We start from the raw sequence: 14,303 nt of genomic DNA on the forward strand, positions 1-14,303 counted from the left end.
AGCAGAAGGAAGGAGTGTGTCGAATGGCAACGCAGGGTTGCAGCCGTACAAAAGAAAGAATGGAGAGTAGCCGGCGGTGTCATGTCTTGACGAATTATATGCAAATGTAACGTAGGGGAGCATTGCGTCCCAGTCACGGTGGTCAGCAGAGACGTACATAGACAACATGTCTGTAAGAGTTCGGTTGAGACGCTCCGTGAGACCGTTAGTCTGGGGATGGTAGGCAGTAGTAAGGTGATGTTCGGTAGAGCAGCTCCGGAGGATTTCGTCGATAACTTTTGCGAGGAAGCAGCGGCCCCGATCCGTCAAAAGCTGGCGCGGAGCTCCATGCCGCAGAATGACGTCATTTAGGAGAAAGTCTGCGACGTCTGTAGCGCAGCTAGTTGGCAATGCACGAGTTATCGCGTATCTGGTCGCATAGTCGGTTGCGACAGCGATCCACTTGTTGCCTGACACGGACGTCGGGAAAGGTCCGAGCAAGTCGAGGCCGATGCGGAAGAATGGTTCCGGGGGAATGTCGATAGGTTGGAGCAGGCCAGCCGGACGGAGAGCAGGACGTTTCCGACGCTGGCAGCGCTCGCAAGCAGCGACATAACGGCGCACAAATTTATACATGCCAGGCCAAAAGAACCGTTGCCGCACGCGGTGATAGGTGCGTGAAAAACCCAGGTGTCCCGCCGTCGGTGCGTCATGCAGATGTTGAAGAATAGTGGCACGCATGTGTTGGGGAATAACTAACAAATATTCCGGGCCATCAGACTTCATGTTGCGACGATACAGAATGTCGTTGCGAAGGACATATTGACGGAGAGAAGGGTCGGAATGTCCTGAAGATACTCGCTGAATGACCTTCTTGAGGGTTGCGTCCCGGCGCTGCTCTGTGCCGATGTCGTGCAAATCAGATATGGCGAGCACACAAGAATCGCCTTCATGGACAGCGAGGCTAGCAGGGTCCACCGGATAACGCGAGAGACAATCAGCATCTTGGTGCAACCTGCCCGACTTATAAATTACGTCGAAGTTATACTCCTGGAGACGTAGAGCCCAGCGACCTAGGCGACCAGTTGGGTCCTTGAGCGACGACAGCCAACACAGAGCGTGGTGGTCCGTAATAACTGAAAACTCGCGGCCATACAAGTAGGGGCGAAATTTCGCTACAGCCCAGACCAACGCAAGACACTCGCGCTCTGTTATCGAATAGTTTCGCTCAGATGTGGAGAGAAGGCGGCTGGCATACGCAATAACACGCGTTTGGCCTCCCTGGTGTTGAGCGAGGACGGCGCCGATTCCGTGAGCACTGGCGTCTGTGCGTACTTCAGTCGTCGCAGACGGGTCAAAGTGAGCCAGTATTGGTGGTGAAATGAGCAGGTCGATCAGCGTGGAAAACGCAGCTGCTTGGTCTTGGCCCCACGAGAAGGGCACGTTCTTTTTGAGAAGATCAGTTAGTGGTCGTGCAATTGTAGCGAAATCGCGTATAAAGCGGCGGAAGTACGAGCATAAGCCCACAAAACTCCGAACATCTTTGGTTGAAGAAGGCAGAGGGAAATTCTTGACAGCGCTAATCTTGTCAGGGTCAGGTCGGACGCCAGCAGCACTTACAAGATGACCAAGGATCGTGATTTGTTGTCGGCCGAAATTGCACTTTTTCGAGTTCAGCTGGAGTCCTGCTCGACGAAAAACGGCTAAAATGGTCGACAAACGAGTTAAGTGAGTTTCAAATGTTGGGGAAAAAACAATCACATCGTCGAGGTAGCAAAGACAGATGGACCATTTATAACCACGAAGAAGAGAGTCCATCATGCGTTCGAACGTTGCCGGGGCGTTGCACAGCCCAAAAGGCATAACCTTGAACTGATAAAGGCCGTCCGGTGTGATGAAGGCAGTCTTTTCTCGGTCTAAGTCGTCGACAGAAATTTGCCAGTAGCCCGAACGCAGATCAATAGATGAGAAGTATCGCGCGCCATGAAGGCAATCAAGGGCGTCGTCGATTCGTGGCAGCGGATATACGTCTTTGCGGGTTATCTTGTTCAAGGCACGGTAGTCAACGCAAAATCTCCAGCTGCCATCCTTCTTTTTCACTAAAACAACAGGTGACGCCCATGGACTTGAAGAGGCCTCTATGACTCCTTTGGAGAGCATTTTCTCGACTTCTCGTTGTATGACCTGGCGTTCGGACTGGGAAACACGATACGGTCGCCGTCTAACAGGATTAGCATCGCCGGTATGTATTTGATGACGCACGAAGGACGTTTGCCCTAAAGGGCGGTCATCGAAGTCGAAAATATCTCGGTAGGTAGTCAGAACGTGGTGAAGTTGCGCCAACTGACAGGGCAGAAGATCAGGGGCGATCATCATCGTGATTTCGTCGCTAGGTGCGTTTGCTCGGCTGGCTGCAGTAGGGGACGAACAGTCTTCAGGGTCCAATGCCACGATGCTACATGCATCAAGTGGGGAAACGTGGGCTAACGAAATGCCTTGCGGGAGAACTTGGGTCGAACTACTGAAGTTAAGGAGCGGAAGCTGAACGTAGTTGTCCACAATAGTCACGATTGTATGCGGCACAGCAACACTTCGAGCCAAGAGCACATCCACCAATGGAGACACTATGTAGTCACCGTCAGGAAGAGCTGGTGATATCGTTAAGGCAACACACGTGGTGGCTTGCGGTGACAGCCGAACATAATCAACAGCGCACAAGCGGTGTGACGGTGAGGACGGCACAGGTCCAAGTCGAGGCAGTTCAAGTTGAAGAACGCCGGTTGCACAGTCGATGAGAGCAGCATGGGTGGACAAGAAATCTAAACCAAGAATTAGGTCATTTGGGCACTGCTCAATAACTGCAAAGAGAACAGATGTGGGGTGATCGGCGATAGTGATGCGTGCTGTGCACATTCCTGTGATGGCAAGACTTCTTCCGTCGGCGACACGAATAACGCCAGGGGCAGCCGGTGTGAGCACTTTCTTCAGGCGGCGACGAAGTCGGGCACTCATCACAGAAATATGCGCCCCAGTGTCAACAAGTGCAGAAACAGTCAGGCCGTCAACGTCGACGTCGATCAAATTTCGTCGTGTCGGCAGTACAAGGAGAGGATTTGAGGTCGGTACCGAGGATGCAGCTTCACCTCCAAGAGCTGCACCGCTTAGTTTCCCTGGTGAGAATTGAGCGGGGAGGTCGGGCGTCGTCGTAGAGGAGAAGGGGACGACGGGCGACGTCCTGGCGGCGAACGAGACTGGTGACGTCGAGGCGACGGTGAGCGGCTGTGCTGCGTATCAGGGGCATCGCAGGCGTAGGAATCGACGGGCAGAGGCCGGCGGTAGTTGTCGGCGATCGGCTCAGGAGGTTGGAAACGACGGTAGCTATCGGTGCGGCGAGCAGTGTTATACTGGTTTCGGGACGAAGACCAATGGTTGTGGTAATACCGTGCGACGTGACCTATGCGGCGGCAGTTAAAGCAGATCGGCCGATCATCCGCAGTTCTCCATTCGGCCGGATTGCGAGAGCGTGGATAAGACCTTTCTTGGGGTGGTGACCTGGGGCGAGGCGGCGACCTTGAACGGAAGCCAATTGGTCGAGACTGAGCAACGGCGCAGACATCGAAGCCCAAATTGCTCAGTTCTTCCCGCACAATCGACTGTACCAAGCAAACCTGAGGTACTTGCAAATCGACGTGGCCGTTGGCGGGAAGAGTAGGTGTAATTGCTTCGATTTCCCGCCGGACAATTCGCGTAATTTCAGACGCTGGTGAAGACTGCCGATGGGAGGACAGTCCATCTTCGCAGGAGGACGTCGCTGCGGTGTTCGGCAGTCGAGTAAATGATCTTGAAATCCGCCTGCTTTTGGCCAGTTCAAAACGCCGGCATTCCTCAATAATTTCGTCGACGGTCGCACAGTTCCGGCACATTAGCAGGTTGAACGCGTCGTCCGCTATGCCCTTGAGGACGTGGCCAACCTTGTCAGACTCCGACATGTCGTTGTCAACTTTACGACATAGAGCCAGCACGTCCTGTATATATGAGATATACGGCTCTGTGGACGTCTGAGCACGTATAGACAACTCCTTCTTTGCAGCCGCCTTTCGACCGATGGGCTTCCCAAATAAGTCGCGAAGCTTTTCCTTGAAGGTGTCCCAACTGCCGATCTCCTCCTCATGGTTCTCGTACCAGACTTTGGCCGTGCCTTTCAGGTAAAACAGCACATTGGCCAGCATAAGAGTCGGATCATACCGGTTGAGAGCACTGGTGCGTTCGTAGTCGGCTATCCAGTCGTCGACATCAACTTGGTCCGTACCGCAGAACGTTCCAGGATGCTTCGGATGCGTCAGCACGTACGTGGGTGGGGGTGGGGCCAGTGGAGGCGTTGCCGTGGATGGTGCGGGCGTCGCCGAAGCCGATGGAGAGGTGGCCGTGGGATCAGTCCCGTGTTCCATCACGGAAACTCCGATTTGACGACCACTGCGGAGCTCCGTTGTATGGCGCTTCGTTACCCAGCACTCCCACCAATTTGTTACGGAGCTCGCAAACACACGGAAGAGAGGAATGAGCGTATTTCCTATATTTACATGCCAAAGTGACGCTTCAGAGCTGCCAGTCTCTCGCGCGGCGAGTCCACCTCTTTTTCATCGAACTGTTGTCCACGACGGTAGAGCCATGCCCACTGCCTCGTAATAATATATATATATATATATATATATATATATATGTATGTATATATCCTGATGAAGGCCAGACTCTAGGCCGAAACGTCGAAATAAATCACGTTGTGATATATATTTATATATATATATATATATATATATATATATATATATATATATATATATATATATTGCAGTGTAGTTGGTTCAAACTTTGAAACTCGACTGGCAGCGCAAACTTCGCTTTTTGGTGTCTCCCATTTAGGTTAGCCTTGAGCTAGTGCAGCAGGTCTAGTTTTCGAGTGTCCTGTACGTCAATGAGCCTCCTTACTATGTGTAATAATGCGCTGTCTGATAGAATCGCTCCTGCAGTGAATATGAGAGAATCGAGGAATGAGCTGGCATTTTGAAGGCCTACTCGTTCCAAACCTTGAGGCGTATTTACTCATCGTCATCATCATCAAAGAACGGCGGAGTTAAGATAGGTGCGCGTCTTGGTTTACGAACGCATGCTTGGGACATCACGAATTTGGCAAAAGCAACAATTATTCATTCTGAAAACTTCCCACTACAAATTGCAGTGGGCATTCTGAAGTATTTCAAAGCAATGAGTTCAACATGTACATAGAGATTCCTTTCTTGAGGTACCATAGAATAGCCGGCAGGAAAGGAAATGTGGGCTATAGATTGATGAGGTGATGCGGACTACGCAGGGCAACACCATAAACGCGTACTAGTTAAGAATATCCTACATGACACAAATAACAGGTACAGAGTTGTCAAAGAGACCATGAAGCTCTGTATGGAAAATACACCCCTACAGTAACAGGAATATGACATACACGTTTTGCGCTAAACTCTATAAATGTCAGCCACAATTACGCACGCGGAAGATTATGAAAACAGGTTTACCAAATATTTGACCTTGGGTCAGCAGCCTCGAGAGCCCACTTGTTAGTTTGACGTGCTCCGTTTGACCTTTCCGGTTATTTCTGATAGAAGAAAGTGTAGTTTTCCTTGTTTGTGTTATTCTCAGTTTTTCAAGATATTTTTCTGAATATTCTTATATATCCATTCTACTTTAGCGCGATTAGCGCTGCAGTAGAAATAAATAAAGAAATGAATGAATAAATAAACAAATGCGGCTCGTGTTACGCTTCCAGAATTGCTCAAATATAAGTTCATTCTTTCCATACATTCTGACTTAGTGTTTAGGCCTCAGAAAGCAAACAAACTTGCAGAGATCCTACTTTAACGGTAAATTTCCAAAAGAATAACATTCATGCGTATTATCCGTGAAAATATAGCATCTTTCATAATGAAATAAGCGCCAATAGGTACGAGGACTCAAAAAGAAAACAAGACAAGCGCTCGTCCTGTGTCCTTTCAGAATTTTCGTGTTCATAAGCGTTTGTTTCATCATGAACTTAAATCAGCATGCCGAACTGGCAGTGATCCTATATGAAATTGTAACATCAATGTCAAAGGTTCAGCAGCCGAACGATAATGGCAGTTTTTCAAAGTCTCTGACACCTATATCAGCTTAACGCCACGCTGCAAACATCCAGCTTTATATCAAGACGCATGACAGCAAATTATATTATGGCTGTCCAAGGATAATGAACTGGTGGAATTCAATTAGGACAGAGTATAATTTTTCTCATGCAGAAGTGACTTTCTGCCTCCTGACGCCAGCAGAGTGAATGGAGGGGGGAGAAGGGTACCTGACGTTTAGCATTAAACATCGACAACCCACAACAGCTGGATATAAATTCTGCCTGGGCAACATAGAGAGAAGCAAACTGGTGATCTGGTGAAGGAAATGCTGCCCTGGTGCTGTGCAATCTATATTGTCCTGTCCTTTCACGAACCAGGACTGGCTTTCCAAGAGCAAAACAATGTGCCAGACGCCTTCAGGGTATGTAATTATGCAAAGAATCGGTTACTGGTAGTGAGCTTTCTGTCAAAACGAGGAATTCTTCATAACCACCACGAGTTATTTTAGTAGTTATGTATTGCCTTTCGTAATTTGGACCTCTCTATTCTAACAAGCCATTTTAGGCTTCTATTCACAAAATGTCGTGTGTTGATGGCGTTGCCGCAAAAGTGATATTACTGGTGCAGACGTTCAACGTTTCATTATAGAAACGGGAGGAACGGTAAAAAGCAAACGGGAATACAAAACTTCATGAAATATGCCTTAGTTTGCGGTTTTTGGTAAGCGCAACAAGGTAGGGGTGGCACAAAGTAAACCTACATTATGGCTTTGTGTTGCAGCTGTTCGTTACTTGGTTCTTAGCAGCGAATTTATGTTGTAAATGGACTTCAGATGTCAACTTTGTTGTTCCTATACTAACATCCGCCTAGCCGTGTTCACCAAGAAGGTTGTTTTGATTTCAAAAATTATCGCTGTTTCTTCTGCTTTTTTTCTACTTTCTTCAAAGCATCAACCACGTTTAGCCTATTTAATTGTTTTTAGAATGTGTGAGCTTCAGCGCAACAAAAAATTTACAGTTTTGTGTTTGCATTTTCATAATCAATGCTTCAACGTATAACAAAAAACAAAGCACTTTATTTTCGCTAAACAGCATGTTTTAGCGAAAGGAGGCGCTCAAATCCTCAGAAAAGTAATTAACATAGTAAATAAAATCGATTACTCTGTGTGGTTTTTCTGTTTAAATATTTTGAATCTTAATACACATCATGAATGCGCTGCAAATCATGAGGGCATTATTACGAGGCGTACATAAACGGAATCTTCAAGCCACCAAAATCACCTTTTGTAATAAGCCGCAGTCATGTAATCTCGTCAGCTGCAGTGAATTTCTCCTAGATGCAGTGACAATTAAAGAGCCATGCCTAGTGCTCTAAACCAGAACATATGATTCTATATGGCAACGTGATAAATACCAGTAGTGATGGCGTATCCCTCTTACGAAGATGTGGCCTGCGCTACTCAGTCAAACTAGGCACACGAGAGCCATCTGATATGGCCTCACATTTCTTGTGCTAGTCATCTATAGGCTCCCGTTCATATTTATCACTGTGCTTATTTCATACGTGTGTAATACTAAAAAGAGTGCCAGCTAGATGTAATGTAAAGAATTGGCCGTGTATATGCGTGCTTCGCCGCAAATGTCTTCGAAAGACTATAGCCTATATACACTCTGGAGCCACTAAATGAGATACGCATACCACCAGGCAGTAATTCTCGAGATAGGAGCTTGTACAGAGGAGAGGTCCACTGGCAGGTGGCATCATCATGTGGTTGGCAGAACAAATTTTTTGCGTAGGTGGCATTTTCGGCATATCGCAAGAAACACCCGCTTTTTCGTCCAAATTGTTGCATTTTCAGCATATTGTAAGAAACAAAAGGGTCTCTAGAGTTTTGTTTATATCCATTTTGCAGTAAAGAACACCACCACGAAATGCTGATGTATTTATATAGTGACTCATGTAGACATTATACTTGATTTTGGATCGACAGCGTTCACAAGTATAAACGCAGTCACCAGATTAAGATCGTTAGGCCTGGAGAAAGTGTATAAATTATCGCTGGCTGGGAAAATTGTGTGACAGAAATCATAGAGACAGACCCACAGACTGACAAAAATTTTAGTTTTAAAGTACCCCATTGAAGCCTATTATCCTGAAAAAAAACGAAATAAACCACAGTATGTTATTTACCTATAGGCAGAACTTTCCGCTGGTGAACTCAATGCTGCGCCTCGCGCACTCTGTTTCCGCACCGCTAGTTACCACTTGCCGCCGGAATCGTCAAATTGTTCACTATTGAGCGGAAAAATTCACCCTTGTCAGTATAAACATTGTAGGCACTCTTTCATCCCAATCAGAGGTTAGCGTAAGACTCATCACTGAAGAAGTGGACAAATCCAGACAATACTATAAAATTCTTCTAAGGGGTCAGGAACTTTTCTAGTGATACCAAACTTTTTGCAGTGGTGCCTATTCATTCTCACAAACGCACCTTTTATTTAGGGCAGGCTGTCGAATTATTCAATTATTAGTAATTTCATATCATAGCGGTAAACCACCCAGAAGCTGACCTCCAGCGTCCACACTCATACCGATGACCTTAGCTCATACCATCGCCTCCTAGAAAAATTATGCCTGGAACATGAGCTGCGAATGCGCTGCCCTTCCCTTGAATGTTACCCTCGCCCTCCGATACGGAGGCGAACGCCTCTGGCGGTCGCCCCCTTTGAACACAGCAACGCTCTCACAGTTGCCTCCGAGCAGCTGTGATGTCACGTGACAGAGTGGTATGGAGGCGAGCGGTCCCACGCGGCCGAGTGTCCCAACACGCGGTAGGAGGCATGGCCTCCAAGATTTTGTGCTGGTAGCAAGCTTTCAATTGAAGAGAGAGCTACGTTCCAGGCAAAGTTTTTCTAGGAGGCTTTGCTCATACCTATTACTCCCATTGCATTTCATCATGCCTTCTCCTAACCTGTTAACGAAGCTTCGCGTAGTCATCATACATTGTCGAAAGCATATGTCACTGTCTTGTTTTTTTCCGCCATTTATTTTTTCTCTCTTTCATTATGTAATTACCTCAAAACTATTTAGGAGAGTCCAAGTACTTTTAAATTAAATGTGCAATTTTCGTTTTTGCTTCATTTATTGCTGTTTTTTGCTATTTGTTCTCATAGGCAGAATTCATTTTCTTGCCCGCGATGTATTTTATTACTTGTTTTTTGTGTTAATGTGTACTGCGCCAAATGATTTCAAGTTTGTACCTATTTTTTAGTGTTGGCAATCTGAATGAGGTTCTTCTTATCCGCAACTTTTTTAAATGATTAGATGAGTAGAAAATCAATTTTTTACTCTGACAAAGTGGCTCAATTTACTAATATATGATATGCCACTAATGTACAATTGATGTGGCTGGCTACAATAATTGCAATAAAATTCTTGAATTAGTCGCTTTTATTTGTAATATGTTGAACACGGGGAAGGTAATTTTTTTTCCATGGCTACCAAGGCTGAATCGTTGCTTTAAAGAAAACTCCGTACTTTATGTAGAACCATGTGGCGGTCGTATCACTTATTGCCACAAGCATGCTTTTATCAGGCAGAGGGAAACAAATACAAAATTCATCAGAATGCTTCTCGCAGCAACGTGTTAGGTTGCTTGATCGCTTCTATCGCTTTTGATATTAACGAAACCTAATTTAAATAAGGAGAGTATCAAGCGTGAATTGAATGGCGTTCTAGCTTCAGTGCGCTCCGGTTTTCTCCGCGCACTGAAGCTAGAACGCCATTCAATTCTAGCTTCAGTGCGCTCCGGTTTTCTCCGGTTTTCTCCGTGCAGGCAATGCGTGGGGTACTATAGCATGCCCTAATTCTAGTTCACTCGCCATGTGTTGCCCAAATAGCTTCTTTTTTCAATATATTGCACTGTTTACAAATTTATTGAAGCATAACGCGTTTATTTCAGACCCCCCGGAGACGTGGAAATCTGAAGCGACAATATCGTGATTTTAAACGAAGCTAGAACAGCTTCTTTCCACGCCTATAGGCAAATGTTTAGTATCAGCAAACTGCTGCACACAAGTTAAGGCAGCCATTCTCACAGGTGAACTTAACTGTTATTAGTGAACTATTATGTTATCCACCAAGTTCTTCAACTCTAAAAGTTGCCAAGTTTCGCTCAGGCTAAGTGCGTCAAACTGCAAATTGTTCTTTGCTCAATACTGGAGGGGTCCTGTGCTGATGCTGCCATATAATGTGCTGGCAAAGCTTTAATTTCAGCCAGTTAGTATGACAGTGTATTGTAGGTGCACTCAACTAAATGCTTTTTATCAACTTTGTTCTTATGCTCCAGCTTTGTAAATCTATTCCACCGTCGTATCCATGCTAGTTCTCGCTGCTCCGGCTAGAGGAGCAGCTGTGCTCTCAGTTGGCTTGACTGCCGCTTCCTAGCTGGCGCACCGCCGCTTAGTTGGACAGGCAGTCAGACGAACCGGCGAATGGAGGGACGAACGCACGGACGGACGAATGGACAGACAGGCAGACAGACAGACAGACAGACAAGAACAGATGGATGAACGGACAGACAGGCGGGCAGAAGGATTAAGCTTCTTCATCTTCATTCACTTCGTAGATATGGTGTATTTTTTTTCTGCGTCCTTTTTGCCTTTCGCTCAGCGTAAATTACACCATCTGTATACCAATGAACCTAATAAATGCTATATGTAACGTTTACGCTGCGCAGAGGCGTCAGTGGTGCTGTGCTCTGCTAAACAGCATGACTGTACACAGAACAGAGATACACTCTATCGCAGCTTTTCTGTACAGATTCCCGGCATGTTAACGTGACATTCGGCATGTTCGCGTCAACTTTTGACGCAACGTCTTCACCTCGCGACGCAACGTCTCCCCTCGCGAGGAGTCGACGTTGTGTCTGCGAGGGGCCGAATGTCGACTCCTCACGGATCCCACACCACTCTTTCAGGTGGGTTGGCTCTGTGATATCCACGTGAGATGCAAACTTCTCGTAGACCACATCTGCTCGGACACCGTCCACGGCGTCGATGCCACCTAGACACTGACGAATCACAGCCAACCTTGTGTCGGCCATCCCAGTAATATCATGTGTCTATCGAGGCACGTGCCTCGCGCTTATAATTCTGGTCACGACCGTACTATAGGAAGTGTTCATGTTAAAACTCGAGGCTTGTCCACACTCGACAGCCAGGGCCTCTTGAGTGTGCCCTTTGCGGTGGCTTCCACCATGCAACGGCGACTTGCAAGTGCGATGAGTGCTGCTTCCGCTGCGCTACCAGTCTACATCGCCGCACTGCTTAAGTGCAGCGAAACTTGACTCGAATCGGGTGGAACCTTGACTCTCTCTTTCTTTTACTTCTACCCCTCCCCTCTCTTCACATATCTTTTTTTTCTCACATTCCTACCACCGTGCACTACAGTTGAGGTGTCCTCCCCTGAGAGAGACTGTTGTGGGAAGCACTTTTTGACTGAGAGGTACGCACCTGCTTTACCTCTTAGTCAAACTGCGATAATTAACGCGATAGGTGTCTCATTGTGTTATAATATCTTTTAATTTAGCTGTCATGGGTCCTGTGATATTTTCTTGGAAGATATACCCCAGTGACTCAACATATTGATACCCCGCTGTAGAATTTTCGGAATATACCTAATTCTCTACAATCGAGTCTAGCTAGGAACCGAATGAATGTGGAATTCTGCAAGGTGAATGAGTCTTTTCCCACAAGGGAGGGCAGTACCATCGGTAAGCCATGAAGCTGACCTAGGTGTCTCTTTACATTGCTGCAGGGGTCTCCATCAAAACAGCAATTAAGCTTATAAGCCCAATGCTTCCGTGATTGTTTACTGGAGCTGATATGAGATACCTTAGAGAAGGTCAAGTTTTCTGCCTGCGTTTTCAAATGTATTATTGTTGGCCGTTTTCATATGAATGCACATGCTACAATGTTACAGTGGGTCACGGTGTCGTAGCATCACTGATGCATGGCTAGAATAGTGGCCCTGCTGCATGGGCTCCCTTGACCCCATTTTCAACCGCTCGTTAAAACAAACCAAGCGGCATATCTAAGGGAAGAGCAAGCCATTTCCTCAAGGCTGATCGAATTACTCAATCCATGCTCAGGAGAGTCTTCGTTGCAATAGGTCCTAAGATCAGCTGACGTAGAGTCGAGGCAAGTAGAAGCGAAGGAGAACATAGCGGCACTGAGGTTTAGGCAGTAGTTTGAATACCTTCCTGAGCAGCGTTCTTAGCTGTTTTTCACGAGGTTTTTTCAAGTCCTTTTACTACAAAGCAAATTCCTAATTTTTCCGCGTGGAGGTACAATCGATGACTGCTAATGTGCTCACATGAATGCCAAATCGTGCGTCACATTGAACTTTCGAGCACTTGCCATCCTAAGATTTTTTCGGCAATGACCATAAACAAAACATTCAGCTGCTTGCATCTGAAACTTGCATCTGAAACTAACATAATTTTGCAGAAAACTCATCTATAGCTAGGTTAAATAACAGAGGCCAAAGTGGGCTGATCTGCCTAACTTTCGGTGATCGATGAACCAAGAGGGACTTCCCCGAATGAAAGTACTGTTATTGATATTTAAAAGTCTTCTATGTTCTCTTTGTAGGTTCTCTTGGTAGGCATTGCGCACTAGAATGATTTCTTAAACTCCTAAGAACATTTCAACTACTTATCACAGTTCCTAGGCCTGGGACGCTCTTGGGGGTTATTTCGCCTTAACCCATATGTGCCCAGTGTCCTAGTGTATGACGCTGAATCTTTTCAGTGTACTGGAATGTTTTTTTCTGTAAAAAAATAGCGCCACCTAATCTGTGTTTGTGATGCCCTCTCGTCGTCACATGCAAGTCTAGGTGATCCCTGGCCTCTAAATGAGGACGTACTTGCAGGGACAAAATGGCCAATTTACGTGCACGTACCTGAGTGCCATACCGCGAAAAAAATATAAGTAGTATCGAGTCAAATTGTTCTTAATGCTGCTGATATTTTTGACGATTGTTTGTTAGTTATTGGGTGGGCAGGAACTTTCGAGTGACAGAGATAGACGCTAATGTTTTTGTTCACTGTGTGTCAAACACAAGTTTCCTACAAACACTACGGTTCCAAAATCAGTATTTGAAAGAGTTTGTTTAAATAAAAGCCTTACTCTGTATTCTGAGGTCGTAAAAGCAATCATTTTGAGGAAATAAATTTGTTTTGGTAATTTCCCTAAGTTTGGGCATATATGGGTTAAGATTCCATACTCCTCTTCAATGACATTGCGGTGGTTTACCGCAGAGATTTCAAATACTTCCTCCACTACAGGGTCAATCTCAATGTTGACCTGGCTGCTCTGGGTGCTCGGTGGGAAGAACCTGTTCTTAAGTGCCTCCACCTGCTTTATGTAGTAATCTGCCCTTCTGGGTGATTTATTGGCGTCGAAGCTGTCGTGTGGAGAAGCTTTTGTTAATCGAGCATTAAGATTTGTAACGTGCTGGCCCCGTAATTCAATTTTCATTCTCGCCATTAAATATTGATGCTCTTTTCCACAGTGCGGTTTATTTTAGAGAGCGTGACATCTGCAATGTACTTGTCAGAATAGCGATGCCATCACTGCCAACTTAGACCAATCAGACCGCGAATGTTGATGATCACCCATGGCCCCGGAAATTTGACTTCGCCTTTCGCTTCAGCCCTCCCCAAAACACTTCAGTGAGGACAGGGAGAGGGGGATTCCCACTGCTTTCTCGTCAAAACCCTGCTCGGAGGTGCACTGATAGACATCTCAACAAGAGGTGCTTTTAAGGCACTCACTTGCAATGCCACTCTGAGAGGTGGCTCGCAGAACGCGGGCACATTATCCTCTTTGTCATTAAATGAACATAGTTTTGGAAAAAATCTGGACCTTCCACGCACCTTATCGCTTATTCCCGAACTCACCTGGGCTGATAGACAGCAGTGGCCTAACCACACGCATTCACAGGAGCAGTGCCATAAGCAGATAGGTGCTCGCAGGGGACCGCAGGTGTTCTGCGAAGAACGAGTACCCATAAGCGTTCGGAAGAAGCCGCGAGTTTCACGGGCGCTTTAACGGCGTTTAAAGATGCCAGGTCAGGTGGTTGTCTAGGCCCATGCCCGTCTTTAAACCT

General features: G+C 46.3%; 1 protein-coding gene across 2 annotated transcripts in view; it reads left to right on the forward strand.

Moving 5' to 3' along the window:
* The first annotated feature begins 6,380 nt into the window (after positions 1-6,380).
* Positions 6,381-14,303, forward strand: part of LOC119174135 (uncharacterized) — a 33,049-nt gene continuing 25,126 nt past the window's right edge. For both annotated transcript variants that reach the window (XM_037424949.2, XM_037424948.2), the window contains exon 1: positions 6,381-6,552. In XM_037424949.2, the coding sequence (XP_037280846.2) occupies positions 6,457-6,552 (96 nt within the window). In that variant the 5' untranslated portion in view covers positions 6,381-6,456. The remainder of the gene's footprint in view (positions 6,553-14,303) is intronic.

The sequence above is a fragment of the Rhipicephalus microplus genome, chromosome 5 (assembly GCF_043290135.1).
Source record: "Rhipicephalus microplus isolate Deutch F79 chromosome 5, USDA_Rmic, whole genome shotgun sequence".
NCBI lineage: Eukaryota > Metazoa > Arthropoda > Arachnida > Ixodida > Ixodidae > Rhipicephalus > Rhipicephalus microplus.